The sequence below is a fragment of the Lachancea lanzarotensis genome, scaffold LALA0S09, assembly GCF_000938715.1.
Source record: "Lachancea lanzarotensis genome assembly LALA0, scaffold LALA0S09, whole genome shotgun sequence".
Taxonomy (NCBI): domain Eukaryota; kingdom Fungi; phylum Ascomycota; class Saccharomycetes; order Saccharomycetales; family Saccharomycetaceae; genus Lachancea; species Lachancea lanzarotensis.
The window spans coordinates 248,778-262,860 of record NW_019212887.1 but is presented as its reverse complement, the minus strand read 5'-3'; the positions used below and the strand labels follow the sequence as shown (position 1 = coordinate 262,860).

Here is a 14,083-nt window from a genome sequence, read left to right as displayed (position 1 = left end):
TTCAAGAACTTCCCAAAGCTTACTACACCTACTTCACCACAATGAGCACCTTTTTCGATGAAATGAAAGCTTCTTTCGAAGACGTCCCTGTGGACGACGCTTCCAAAAAGATCGACACGACAGCTTTTTTGGAAGCATCTGAATCGCTCGTGAAGTTGTTCGATCTTTTGGGTAATTCGGCTTTCACAGTGGTGCAAAAGGATTTGACGGGAAACATTACCAAAATTCGCAAGAGATACACCGCTGCTACAACGGAATCGGCCACTCTACAAGATTTGGTCCAAAACGAGCGTGGTTCGGGCCATAAAAGTGCATCTGAAGGATTGTTGTGGTTGAACAGAGGGTTGCAATTCACGGCGCAGGCGTTACGTGAGACCGTGGACCATCCCGAATTGGAATTGACCAAGACTTTTACAGACGCTTACAGCAAAACTTTGACCAAATACCATGGTATGCTTATAAGACCGGTTTTCAAGCTTGCCATGAAAGCTTGTCCCTACAGAAAAGATTTTTTTGCAAAATTGGGAGCAGACCAAGAAAAAGTCCACAAACAATTGTTGGCCTGGCTGACAGCTTTGGAGAAGATCGTGGCTATCTTACTGGACTTCTTGGGCACAGCTTGTAAAGATTTATAGAGTTAGATATGGTCTCGTGATCTCTCAGACCTATAATTAATGGGCTGGAATAATATATTTTTCGTGAACTTGATTCAATGTTCTGGCCAGAACCCTACGAAAGACGAAATAACAAGACGTCAGTCAACTCGTCTCGAGAAAATACGAACTTGGATCGCGATGTAAGCGATCGAACTAGTTCATATCTCACTTCAGTTTTATCACACAAACGGTTTAAAAAGTTAATTAACTAGAAATTTATTAAAAATGGAAATCCTTACAACACAAGATTCAACAATTCCTCCACGCTTAAATTGTTTAGAAAGCACCAGGCCGCGAATCTCGCTGCTAATGAAAGATGTAAATCCGTGGTTGTAAGGTGGTTGGTTGCATGGAGCACAAATTTTGGCTCCAGAATTGTCATGAGAAACTGAAAGAATATACCGTTCTTGTTTGGAACGGTTGAACAATAACGTTGAAATGGATAGAGGGGAAAAAAAAATTAAGTACAGTTCAAAACCAGCTGAATGATCACTGCGGGTGTTTCAAATTTTAACTCATGATGGTGATGCTGAGCTGTGAAACATGCATTGAGTACTAGAGAAGAACGGTAGAATGTTTCTTTTTTATTGTAGTAACTTTTATTCTTTCTCGGAAGGTTTGTTTATTGGTCTTGATCGATGCTCTTTTTCGGTTATACCGAGTTGTATCATTCATTGTCTTTATGTTTACAATAGGGCAACGGCAACAGCAGCAACTGCACCCATGAAAGAGGAGGCAGGAACAACTTGACCAGCAGCAGCACCCTTGGATTTGGAAGAGCTGGAAGACTTGGTAGCAGTAGCAGAAGAGCTACCGGAAGAACCAGAGGCACTGCTGTCAGAAGCAGTAGAAGAACCGGAGCCGGAAGTAGACGACAACTTGATAGAGGTAGAAGTAGCACCGTTCTTGCAAACGAAAGCATCACCCTGGATACCACCGTTCTTCTGCAACTTCTTCAAAGCGTCACAGGTGTAGTTGGAAGATTTGGTTTCGACGTCACTACCACCCTTGACAGACTTCAAAGAGCTCAAGTCCAAATCGGAAAAGTTACCGATAACGTTCAAAGCGGAACCAACAGTCTTCAAGTTGCTGAAACCATCAATTTGAGCCAATTTGGTGTTGTTGGCAATTAGCAAAGCACCACCAATCTCGGTCAAGTTGGAGAAGTCGGCATCGGTCAAATCGTCGTTACCGATAATACTCAAAGAACCACCGACGGAGCCCAAAGTAGATAGGTTTAGACCCTCGATAGAGTTTTCAATGAATCCCAAAGAAGCGTTGACGGATTGCAACTTTCCAAGAGAAATGGAGCTGACGTTGCTCACGGTGATGTTGTTGGCCCACAACAAGCTATCGAATTTGACGTTAGCGTCGTTACCGTTGTAACCGACTTGCAAAGCCTCGGCAACGGATTGCAATTGGGAGTTGATTTGAGACAAACCTCTGTTGTTGTTAACGTTGAACACGCTCACTTTTTCAAGGTTGTTGAAACCGTCGATAGATTCCAAGTTGGTGTCAGACACGAGCAGTTGGTTGACGGTCTTCAAGTTAGTGGAAATAGAGCTGATAGCTGGCAAAGTCAAAAACTCGATGGAGTCGACTTCTTGCAAGGCACCAAACGACGCAGACTCGAGCAAAGTCAAGTATTTCATCTCTAGCGATCCTGAAATCTTGCTGAGCTTGTCAGCGGAGAACGATTGCAACTTGGTGGCGTTGTTCACGGAGAGCGACCCGTCGATCTCTTGCACGTTAGCAAGGGCAGCGGAACCGGTAAGCGATTGTCCGCTGATGGTTAGGTCACCGACCAACGTTTGGCACCCGGCATACTGGTCCAAGTCGGCTTGGGCAGTGACGGAGGCGCCAGTCTTGATGGAACACGAAGATGGAACGCTGGAAGTGGAGTCTTAAAGAAACAAGTTAGAGTTAGTAAGAGTGGTTGTTTTTTACCAATATTGGCGGTGGTGTCTGGGTGTCCCATCACAAAAAAATTGTCACGTGACATACTGGCTGCCATAGCTGATGCACTCAATAGTGCACCAGAGACGAGAGCTGAGCTTAATTGCATAGCGAGTGAATGTACCAAGTAGGAATTTGAATGCTGGAAGGGCGAGAGCTAGAGTGATATAAGAGGAAAAAGGACCGCTAGGTTCGAAATTACCTTCAAATTTATACGCTTCGCTAGGCTTCTGTGGGGTTTAGTTTTGTGGATCGAGGATATCAGTTCATTTCGCATCTTTAAATACCCGTTCGGCTCGGAGCGAAAAAAAATTTTCGGGCGCCGTGGCTTGCGATTGGTGTTTACAATTGGATCGAAATAAGACGAAATTGGCAGTTTCCCAAATAGGAAGCGGCGAGTACGAGTGGGAGAAGGAGCGTGAGTACAGGCACGTGATGAGTTTGTGGTTTTCAGGGTTTACTGGATTGTTGAGAGACATACCAAGGTGTTTGAAGGAAATTCATGGTCAAATCGGAGACGTATGTGTGTTTGTAAGTATCGAGACGTTTTAGTCGTGCTTTGTGTCTCGTAAAAACACAAATTGATTTATGGTCACGTGCGTGTCTAGGTTACGGACCGTCTTGTATATCAATTGTCCGTTCAAAACATTCCTTTGCGGAAGAAAAGAAGCGCTTCGAATGCAGGAGCCTACGAGGCAGGCGGTTAGCTACGAAACAGGAAAATTGGGGATTCGAAGGATATTCTACAATCAGATGGTTCATTTTCGTCGCGAATAAATCGTCTGCTTGGCGAAATGGTCACGTGGACTCGACCCCTCCGCTTAAAGACAACGAATGTTTCCTTGCCAAAGTGGCTGACTGATGATGCTGATGCTAAACTGAGAAAGGTGGTACTTTTTGTAGCGCTTCACCCTTCACTCTTGACAAATTGCGTGTGTTGGGTGAGCTATGGCGGTGGGTTCAACAGCACGAGTACATATGTACTCATGCAGGCTCGATGCCACGGCTCGAGCATCCTACTAACAAACAAGTGAACAAGTGAGTAACCATGGTCATTAACAAGCGAGTAACCGTGCTCACCAAGCTGGAACCGGAAACAGTGCTACAAGCTTACGTTTTCTCTGAATCAGTTATACACAACAACGCAAAACATGTATCAATACCTTGTTTTTGATACACTCGCACTAATACTTTTTTCTTAATGCTTGGTACAAACGCTATCGATGCTCATCACCCCGTTAAGATGCCAGCTGAACGCGCCATAACGAAAGACCCTGCTAGCTACTGTTGCGTATTATTGTTTACATTGGCTTAGACTCTTCTTAAACAAGAAATGTCTCGAGTGTCTCTTGTGCTTCCAAAATTAGCCGAATCTAGAAACAACCAATTTCATCCTATCAAAGGACGCGCAGATTATGAGTTGACAGAAGTTTAGACGTTGTACTGACGCTTTCGGCAAATCCTTACTTGAGATTTTAGGCCGGACATGTTGTATAATGACATTGTTCAAGACAATGCACGAGACAGAGTCGTGAATACACGTAGAGAAGGATTCTTAGGTATGTAAACTTTGGAGAAGGACTCTTGAGTCCTGGAGTTCAGAGATACTGTGTATGTACACTTTTGGACGGGTCCTACTGCAATAGGCGGACGGAAAATTTTGTTTTCCGGGGTTCACCAGATTTTATTGCGTAGAGTAATCTGTGGGAGGTCAGGAACGAGTTTAATGAACATTACATATGGTCTTGTCAGCTCGAAATTTAATCTAGTATGTGTCACATTTGACATCTTTTGATGTCGTTTCGATGTCTAGTTCATGTAGATGGCCTTAGGATCGTACGTGTGTAACTCAATGCTCTTGAGTTGTTAACATGATATGGGCTCACCACCAGCACGAATATGGTTTTTTTGCCATGGGTTTTAGACTTTTATACAGCGCTTGATTCTTGCATCGCTTACTGTATTCGAGTCATGGCCTCCCGGGTGCTTCGAGTTGTTGATATGGTAGGAGAGCATTTTTGATGTGCGTCAGCATCAATAGTGGAAGTCTCCCGACTCCTGAACTATTAACGCTAACGAGAATTTATTAAAAAGTACGCCCTTTAAAGCTACTATTGGCAGGGCGATCGTCGGTGGCTAGAAATGAAATTCAAGTTCACAAGGGCCAGAATGTCTAGGGTGAACTGAGCTCTGCCCAATTTCAACTGATCTTCCTGAAGAATTACATATCGCTTTACACTTGGGTTCTTGGGTTTCGAGGTAGAACATTGAAAAAACGTACTGGCTGGTGACTCACACTCTAGAGCATTGTAACAACGTAAGGGCTCATACTAGAGCGGTAGAATAACGTACTTTCTCGTAACTCGTGTCACCCCCATTCGGCTCTTGAAATTGAATTTTCACTTATGCATGACAAAGCCAACCAAACGACTTGATCATGTGTGCAATGCTCGTTATGGTGTGCAAACGTAGGGTTCTTGAGTCATGTAGTACACGGTAAGGTTGCTAAAAGCCGGTGATTGACAGTGACAAGTTTGAGGGCGCATCTCATAATTTTGGTTTCCATTTTTTACGACTTTGCGGGTGCTTGTATGTTTGAAAAAGTTGGCTTGCAACTCACAGCTTTGCTGATGCTCAGTGCTAAAATAAGATTGGGCTAAAACTCACAGCTTTGCTGGCTTTTAGTTGCTGGGTGCGATTGCTCGATGAAGGTGGCTTGCAACTGATAGCTTTGCTGATGCTCAGTGCTAAAATAAGATTGGGCTAAAACTCACAGCTTCGCTAGCTTTTAGTTGCTGGGTGCGATTGTTCGATGAAGTTGACTTAGTTTTTCAAAAACTATTAGGCTTTGTTGAAGAAATTCGCCAATGGCTCAACTCTGCGATATCTGGTACTCAATTCTTCAATTAAACTGACCCGCATTTCACAACCCGATGGCATAATTTTCCAATGGAGTTGCTCAGCCTGCAACTCACAACTCACAACTCACATCCTCGCCAAAGACTTATTGGAAAGAATGAGCCCGCATCTCACAACTTCGCCGATGGCTTAATTATTCGGCGCAGTTGCTTAATAGTTCGATTAAATCGACCTACAACTCCGACTTCTCCGATGGCTCAGTTGTTTAAACCAATTAGCCTGCATCTCACCCATTCTCACCCACATATCACCCACATCGCTCAGTCCTTCGTTGCTCATCACTTTCTCATATTACATCGTATTACTGTCATATACAAAATACATGCGCTAGCGCTTTTTTCCTAATTATTAGTTCGAGTAAATTGGGTACAAAAACATCCGGGTGCCTTGAAAAAAATAACAATTTTTCCTTCTTTCACACCTTGAGCCTTCATTGCCCAGTTTACATCAACAACGCGATGGCACCGGCAACAGCGGCACCAGCGGCGGTGTAGCCAACAGCGTTGGCACCGGCAGCTGGGGCAGCGTTAGACGAAGAGCCGTTGGAAGAGTTGGCGGCGTTAACAGCGACGAAAGCAGAGGCAGCGGCAATAACAGTGGAGAACTTCATTTTTGGTTTTAGGCGTAGGTTTAAGTAGTACTTAATCGATACTTCTCTTTCTTGCAACAAAACCCTTACGAACAAGTACAATCCATCCCGTCACAAGAGCGCCCCCTTTTTATACTCCAAAAATTTCTCCTATGTTCCGGTCTGGTAATATCTGCGCCTCTCTTCTCCCGGACACCGCCGCCCCTTTATTGCTAAAAAAAGGCGAGAGCACATACTCAGAAACGCCCGCACAAACCCCGTGTATTACATCGGTTCTCTGTAAACCCGACCGAACCATAAGAAAAAAAGCCTAGCCCCATAATAGGCCATCGGGGCCACCCGCAAAAACAAAAGACATAAGGTTGAATAAAATCGCCAAGGCATAGAAATAAACGTAGGACTTCGGCAAAAAATAGCCCAATGCTTAGAGCCCAGCCCACAGCCTCCCGTCCACCCGGACACCCAGCCGCAAATCTCAGAAACCGGCGCGTAAAAAGCGGTTCTGGTCTTTTTTCTCTCCTCTTTAACCATATAGAGGCAACAAACTACCGCAAAGGGAAGGGTGATAGCGAATTTGGCTTAGGGGCGAAAGCATAGGCGTATTGACGTAGTAGTAGTGGTAGTGGTAGTGGTAGTGGCAGTAGTAGTAGTAGAGGCAGTAGTAGTATGGGTGTCAACAGCAATGGATGATGAATGTAGAAAAAAGACCTGTGATGGTGGTTTACGCGTAAAGACACGGATAAACGCGTCATGGTGTGTAGCAAGAGTTGGACATTTTGTATAGTAAAAAGAAACAAGGGCTTTTGTTGGTGTATCGTATGCCGTTCGTCATAAAGACGTATTAGTGTGTGGGCTGGGTGTGGGCAGTTTGCCCTAAAAGGGTAAATGACGTCATCCGAAGGAGAAGCGGGGGAAAAACAGGACATGGAGGTCACGTGGTCAGGTGTTTGTGTATGTGAAAGTTTCTCTCTTTCGCCTTGAGACCAAAAAGGGAAGGAAATAGCGAGATAGAACACTAAACAACGGGTCTTTCAACGTGCAGTGCAGACAACAACAACATGACATATGCAATGCACACACTAACATTGAGAATTACGAGACCAGACTTTTCGGACTTTCCATCACGTCGGTGGTGTACCAGAGCCAGAGCAAACGCCCTGGAATGCGTTATTTTGAAATGTAGTGTGGTTCTTAGTATTGTATCTATATCGGTTTGTGAAGACAAAAGCCGTAGTTCGAACGCGCTACCCTATGTTATACAAATACTACACACAGTGCGTGTATGTAAGACCCTCGTATATACTATATTCGTAAGTTACGAATCGTAACACTGAAGGGCAGATCATCCTGTACGAACCATTCATACAGGCGACACTTACATGCACAATCGGTAACTCGAGTAAGTAACCAAGATCGAAAATTCGAACATGCAAGAGGTAAATGACTTTGTACTGCACGGCAACCCTTGAGCGTTGTTTGATGTGATTTATTCGGTACCCACGCCAGCGCCAAGATTTCAAGTACCAGTATGTACACTATTTGGTTTAGCTAGACAGGTAGCATTTGTTTCTTTCGTGAATGGAAGAGTTGAGCTTGTTGACGGTTTTTCAAGGTCCTGTATACTTTTGGAGTTTTGACAGTCTTGTTACCCATTGCGCATGTCTGTACAAGTGTCCCATGATGCAATCTGCGGGCTACTCTTGATGATAGGCCTTCAGACGAAAGCTTTAAATTTACGCTACCTATTACTTACTCATGACTACCGAGTAAACAGCATCACTGACTCGAGTTACTCATTCCACATGTCTGCACTAAGCTCTATTAACCACCTAGCGAAAAAACCTGGTCGTTTTACCGGTTCTGTCACCGTATCACGTGCACATAGCTTCATTTGGTATTGTGAACTGACGCCAGATATAACCCATATCCATCAGATTTGGCTCACGACTAACGCGACTCACTTCATAACTTTACATATCGCGTCCCCTTCTTGACATTTACAGTACAAAATCATAAACTATGAACCCGAAAATAAAAACAAAATTCATCACTCATCCGAACGCTTTAACACGTACCTCTGTAATTCTTTCTCTTCTTCTCCTCGTTATGAGCTTGCTCCTCTTCAGAACTCTCTGGAGCCGCCAACGCCAACAGCATATTGTAAATCGTATCTTTCTTCTCGTCTGCGGAGCGGGTCTCTGGAATGCTCTCGTAACACGTAATGAGCTTCTCCAAAGCCAGATAAATGTGATGGATGAAAAGCTGAACCAAATCAAGACTCATTTCTGATCTGAAAACCACTCTCAATACTTCCCACTTGTCAGTCCCATCAGTAGCAGCTGGTAAAGGATAATTTGGCACTATCCAGCCCTTAGCTCTCAGTAGAGAGGATAGCATTGCTTGTGGGATTTCTGGGTATTTTTCGTGAAATTGCTTCGACAGTTTGAAAGCGGTAAGCGGAACACCTGGTTTGAAGAGTTCCGGACTTTTCGAGAAATCTGCCAAAGTGGGTTTGCCTCCATCCAATCTCTCGTGAATGTTGCTAACGATTTCAAAGTTGCCCTTGAACTCCTCACTTTCCAAAAGTGTCAAACTAAATAATCTTGCGGCAAAAAGTGAAGTGTCAAATAGCTTTTTGTAGCCTTTCATACCGAGGTTCAGAAAATTGTAGTACTGGTGAATAACCTGGAATCCCGGTCTTGAAAAATTCAAGTTGAAGGTCTCTTCAACTCCTCCCAAATAAGCCAACTTGAACCTTAGTTCGGGCAGCAAATATTCGTTCTCCTTCCACAAGATCCACCCCAATCCTGCAGTCGTGAGACCAAACTTGTGACCTGAAGTGTTGATACTAACCACACGAGGATGATTAAAGCCCCAACGGCCTAGGTTATAGTTCTTCATCTGCTCTTCGGTGAATGCAAATGGGACCACAAAACCACCGGAAGCTCCGTCAACGTGAATAGGAATGCTGACGTTACTCCATTCCGGGTTCTGCTTCTCGATCTGCGTCAAGCAGTCCGCAACTTCCTCAACGTTTTCCAAATGGCCCGTGAAGGTTGTACCCAAAATCACAAAGACACCAATGGTGTTCTCGTCCACATGGTCCCACAGTTTTTTGGGGTCCAAATGGTAGCCCGATTCTTGAGAGACGGGGACTAACCGGCATTCCACATCAAAGTAACGTGCAAATTTCTCGAGGGCCACTTGAGCGGCCGTTGACATGATGATGTTGGGTTTTTCGGTGGATTTGCCGGCCTTTTTCATGCGCTGTTCCCATTGTCTTTTCATGGCCAATCCGCCCAGCATGATCGCCTCACTGGACCCGGTTGTGGCACATCCTAGGGGCTCTTTTGCCGGATCTGCCTTCCACAATTGCGACAACATCGAAATGCACCGCTGTGTGATTTCAACTAGCTGCGGATACTCATCGTTGTCTGCCAAGTTTTTCGCCACGTTTTCCTGGATCAATCTACGAGCCACGTCGCTTGTTGAAGTGTTAACAAAACTGGCAAGATTCAAATGTGGGTTTCCGTCCAGAGTCAATTCGTTATGCACCAATTCGTACACCGTTTCCGATGGAACTCCCGATTGTGGGATCGTATAATGGTTGTGTAAAATGCTGTGACTATTGGGGCCCGTAAGATCGCCATCTAATGCCACTTTCTGCAAATCGTCCGGCAAAAGTTTGTAGCTATTTGAGATGGAGCTTTTGCTGCTGCTGCTGCCGCCTCCACGACTCTTGTGGGCTCCACCAGTGGTTTGCAAATTGTGTTTATGTAGCATCCTGACGATGATCAAAAAATGCCAAGACTTTTGGATCTACTATATCTAAAGATATATGTAGCAATGCGTCAGCTCTTCAAAAGAAAAAAGGTGTACGAGAAAGATAAAATCTAAGACCAGGATTTTGACCCTCTTATATACTTATAAACTCCGTCTTTGTATTCCTAACAATAGCCGTCGCACCCGTTTCCGGATACTGGTAGTAGCAATACTACATGTTTGATCAAAAGGTTCACACTGGGTTAATTTTAGGGTAATTAAAGATCCGAGATATTACGAGAAGGCACTTTCGTGAAGTGTGACCTCAAGTGAAAAAATTACGAACTAATAGAAAAAGAAGACGTAGCAAACACCTAGTAGGTTTCTTCAATTGAGACGCTCAAATCTCAAATACAGAAGATGGTAATCGTCCAACTCGTAAACGATCTTGTCTTGACAAACATAGTTGGCTAGCATACCGGTGAGTTTGCCAAGTTTGACAAAGTTGTCGTTTTGTACGTGGCGAGAAAAGAAGGTCAAACAAAAATCGGAAGGTTGGAAAATGGCCAATACACGCTGCATGACGGCAACATTGTCCTGCGAATTTTGAGAGATCTGACGCACCGGAACGTTACTCTCAAAAGACGCGTAGGACCAGCCGTCCTCCGGGGTCACGTGCAACGTATAGTAGTATTCGTGATCCAAGGTGATGTTTGCAGAGTAGCCACACGGTGTAAACGCAAATGCATCCTGCTGGAAATCTGAATTTTGAATGTTATCGTAAACTCGGTCCAGCCCCGTAGACCGCGTAACTTTCGCGCCCAAAACATGTCCTTCGTCCTCTCCATCGCCTTTCACGAAATGGCCTGGCTCTCGAGAGGTCACAAACTGTGAAGCGTTGGTAGGGCGCAGCCCGGTCATGAGCATTTCCATAGTTTCGTCATCTTCGTCGTCGTCTTGATCCTCATTTCCTTTTCCTAGCTCCTGATTCGTTTCGGTCACGTACAAATTCCAGTGGCTTGCTTGGCCCATACGGCCCACCAAGTAGCTCTTTCCATTGGCAAAAAATCGGTCCAGGTACTGAGTTTCATCGTCCCAGTTCCGGTGAATACCTTGCTGCCTCTTTGGAAACATGAAGCAGCGTCTCGAGTAGAACACTTTGTAAGGGTTCACCTTATGCTTCAATGAGAAATTCCAGCCAATACGCTCCCGCACAGCACTGAAAAGCTCCTCCAAACACAAAAGTGTAGTCGTAGTACCACACGTCTTGAGGGTCAGTTTGTGATCAAAGACAAATAGAGACGACTCACTTAGCAAAAACGCATTCATTTTGTCGGTCTGCTTGATAGACAGGACCTGGCATTTCACCAATTTCAACAAGTTAACCCAAGTGTTGAAATCAAGGGAGCGCAAAGTCTTGTTCTTGTCAGGAACGGAACTTGCAGTTTTGTAGAACCAGATTTCCAAAAGCTTTTCAGGGCCCTCGAAAGCGTCGGTGGAGTCCAGGGTCGCAGAAAGTTCGCGATCGACGTAAGAATGGTTTGCAACCTCACCAAGCGATACTGTCATGAGTCAAATGAAAAAAAAAATCCTGGTAGGACAAATGCAATGGGAGAATATATGGAGGAATAGTAGTTTTTTTTTTTAAGGTTTTCTGGTTTTGGTTTGGGGCTTTTTCAGTAGTTTAGTTGTTTTCCAAAAATCAACTGGGAATAAAGTTTTCTTAACCGCTGAGAGATGTTATCGTGGTTTGGCTGGTCTGTTGTAGAGGAATGATACGTCCTCTCCTGGCATAAAGGGGTTGCTCTTGAAATAAAACTTGTTTAACTGCGACAAAAGTGCTGGAAGTGTAGTTTGAAAAGTGTTGCGATCAAGCAGCTGGAAGTTAAAACGAGCTGATGCGAAACTAAGTTCTTTCTTAACCAATTGGCTTGGTGGTTTTAATTGCCTTGTATATCTGCAATGACTAGCTTTTTGAATCTTTGATGAGATGCGATGAGATGAGATGAGACGTTGTTCTCTGATCAATTTTTTTTTCCTCCGTGATCATCGATAAAGTGGAAGACTTGATGAAATCATCGACGACACACAATTCACAGCGACAATCAAAAACCGTAAATAGAGCAATTGGTGCACTTAGAATGTTCAAACTGCGATAATATTGGACTGTATTTGTGTTACTGTATAACTCTTTTTTACTTATCCTGTAGACAGCGTTATACAACTAAGAATAAAGCGATTGCTGATCATGATGATGCTCTGATAACAAGATTACGTTTAGTTACAAGAAATATGAAGGTAGATTTTTCCCTTATGTGAGAAATCAAGCCATTTAGAAAGATGTCCCCCGAGTATGAAACTGCAAGCTATCACGGTAATTTCTAATAGATGAGCGATTAGACGGGGAATTCAGTATATGATTCGATCGGTGAATAGCGGAAAAATCTAGCAAAGAGAAATTAGATGGAGTCTAGACAGAGGATTCTCAGTAGATGGATTTTAAGGCAAAGATAATCAAACTAACATTGAAGCGGTGCAATTGTAGCATGGAACCACAACAAATAGCCCACTTGAGAAACCGGTGACGGTTCAAAAGAAGAAAAAAAAATGCGGAGAACTGAAGAAAACGCAGGGTCGATCATTTGCGTGGTCCGGTGAACACCGTCATGCTCTCTCGTTGCTCAGGAAGCACAGAAGAATTACGGACGATATTGGTGGAACGGACAAGTACGGCAAAATTAGTAGAAAAGGCCACTTTCACAAGAGTCAACGATTAAAAAGCACTCTGTTGTTGAAAAGAACGTGGACCATTCGACAAATATACGATCTGAGCAACGCTGCCGCCATACTGTATGGAAGTGAAACGTATGAAAGCGGCGACGACGCTCAAACCACCCGGCGACGAAATACTCGTCAGTTGAGCATGTATATGTGGCTCAAGGTCCTCGAATGATTCGAAACTGAGCACAGCAACCAAAGCCACCAGCAAAAAAGAGGCCAATTCTTTCCACCATATCTTTTTCCGTCCATCATCACCTTCGCGCAACATCCCGCACTTCCTTCATGACAGGCCACGACAAAACCACAATAATCAACCCACTTCACGCGCAGTCTTCAATTAACCTCACGTATTTCAACCAAAAAACCCCCGACTTCTCGGTGTTTGATAGCTAAAGCTATGAAACGCACTTGAGAGAATTCATGCTCAAAAATTCCACATCAAAACGTTTAACACCTCGCCAAAAAGACCAATAACATCAACAAATCCTCTATCGATAAACCCATAAAATCTACTCCTACTAGACCGCCAAAATCGACCAGCGATCAATGGTTTCATAAGAAAAACCATTAGAAATGTTATAAGGCAGGTCTTGAGAGATCTTTTGGTAATATTGTTCAACTTTATATACAATTTTTCAAATCCGTACGAAGTGTTCAGTACTTTTCAATGAGCACTCGAACTATATAAACTAGGGCTCTGTGAACTCCAGCCAGACATCATCCAGAGTTTCCAAGGGAATCTGATGGCTAGCTCTGCTGCAATTCAGGAACACACGGCGTATGTGGGTAACATATCACCCGAAGTGCCCAAAGAGCTGATTTATGAACTCTTTCTGCAAGTTAGTCCTGTCAAAAGTATTCGGTATCCCAGGGACAGAGTTTTAGACACTAACCAAGGATTTGCGTTTGTAGAGTTTAATAGTGCAGAAGACGTTGAATTCGCGTGTAAATGTCTGAACAACGCGGTGAAGCTGTATGGCCGGACTTTAAAAGTGCGCAAAGCGAACTGGACGTCTGGCACTTCTGGTGCAGCAGACGGTGTAAACCAGCTGGACGCTAGAAGCGGAGGAGCCAAACTGTTTGTAAAAAATATCGATGAGCTCGTGGATGCACAAACTTTGGGGAAGATTTTTGGCAAGTTTGGGCCTCTGGCTACCTCGCCGGAGATCTTCAATTTGAAGCAGAACCAGCTGCGATGCGCCTTTGTATATTTCACCACTTTTGAACATTCAGACAGGGCACTTGCCAAACTGAATAACCAGATGGTCATGAACAAAGTTATCAGCGTGGATTACGCCTTGAAAGAAGGCAGCAGAAATGAGAAACATGGCGACGAAGTAGAAAGGCTACTTGATGCAGAGGCAGCCAAAAACAGATCCAGTTTGCCGGCCTGAACGGTGTGGCAAGTGGTTGTATTTGC

At 44.1% G+C, this 14,083-nt stretch overlaps 6 protein-coding genes across 6 annotated transcripts; 2 read left to right on the top strand and 4 right to left on the bottom strand.

The window, feature by feature from the left end:
* Nucleotides 1-41: 41 nt before the first annotated feature.
* On the top strand, nucleotides 42-635 carry LALA0_S09e02960g (LALA0S09e02960g1_1; the record flags this gene model as incomplete). The annotated part of the gene is made up of 1 exon (XM_022770706.1): nucleotides 42-635. One exon carries the CDS (start codon nucleotides 42-44, stop codon nucleotides 633-635), a length of 594 nt encoding a protein of 197 aa, XP_022630020.1.
* Nucleotides 636-1,342: 707 nt separating this feature from the next.
* On the bottom strand, nucleotides 1,343-2,721 carry ECM33 (LALA0S09e02938g1_1; the record flags this gene model as incomplete). Its single annotated transcript, XM_022770705.1, has 2 exons — nucleotides 1,343-2,559; nucleotides 2,661-2,721. The coding sequence occupies 2 exons, from the start codon at nucleotides 2,719-2,721 to the stop codon at nucleotides 1,343-1,345; spliced, it is 1,278 nt and encodes a 425-aa protein (XP_022630019.1).
* A 3,252-nt stretch (nucleotides 2,722-5,973) lies between these two features.
* Nucleotides 5,974-6,141, bottom strand: HOR7 (LALA0S09e02916g1_1; the record flags this gene model as incomplete). Its single annotated transcript, XM_022770704.1, has 1 exon — nucleotides 5,974-6,141. The coding sequence occupies one exon, from the start codon at nucleotides 6,139-6,141 to the stop codon at nucleotides 5,974-5,976; it is 168 nt and encodes a 55-aa protein (XP_022630018.1).
* A 2,043-nt stretch (nucleotides 6,142-8,184) lies between these two features.
* Nucleotides 8,185-9,903, bottom strand: GAD1 (LALA0S09e02894g1_1; the record flags this gene model as incomplete). The annotated part of the gene is made up of 1 exon (XM_022770703.1): nucleotides 8,185-9,903. The coding sequence occupies one exon, from the start codon at nucleotides 9,901-9,903 to the stop codon at nucleotides 8,185-8,187; it is 1,719 nt and encodes a 572-aa protein (XP_022630017.1).
* Nucleotides 9,904-10,269: 366 nt separating this feature from the next.
* On the bottom strand, nucleotides 10,270-11,451 carry SPE2 (LALA0S09e02872g1_1; the record flags this gene model as incomplete). Its single annotated transcript, XM_022770702.1, has 1 exon — nucleotides 10,270-11,451. The coding sequence occupies one exon, from the start codon at nucleotides 11,449-11,451 to the stop codon at nucleotides 10,270-10,272; it is 1,182 nt and encodes a 393-aa protein (XP_022630016.1).
* A 1,955-nt stretch (nucleotides 11,452-13,406) lies between these two features.
* On the top strand, nucleotides 13,407-14,057 carry HSH49 (LALA0S09e02850g1_1; the record flags this gene model as incomplete). The annotated part of the gene is made up of 1 exon (XM_022770701.1): nucleotides 13,407-14,057. The coding sequence occupies one exon, from the start codon at nucleotides 13,407-13,409 to the stop codon at nucleotides 14,055-14,057; it is 651 nt and encodes a 216-aa protein (XP_022630015.1).
* Between the last annotated feature and the right edge of the window lie 26 nt (nucleotides 14,058-14,083).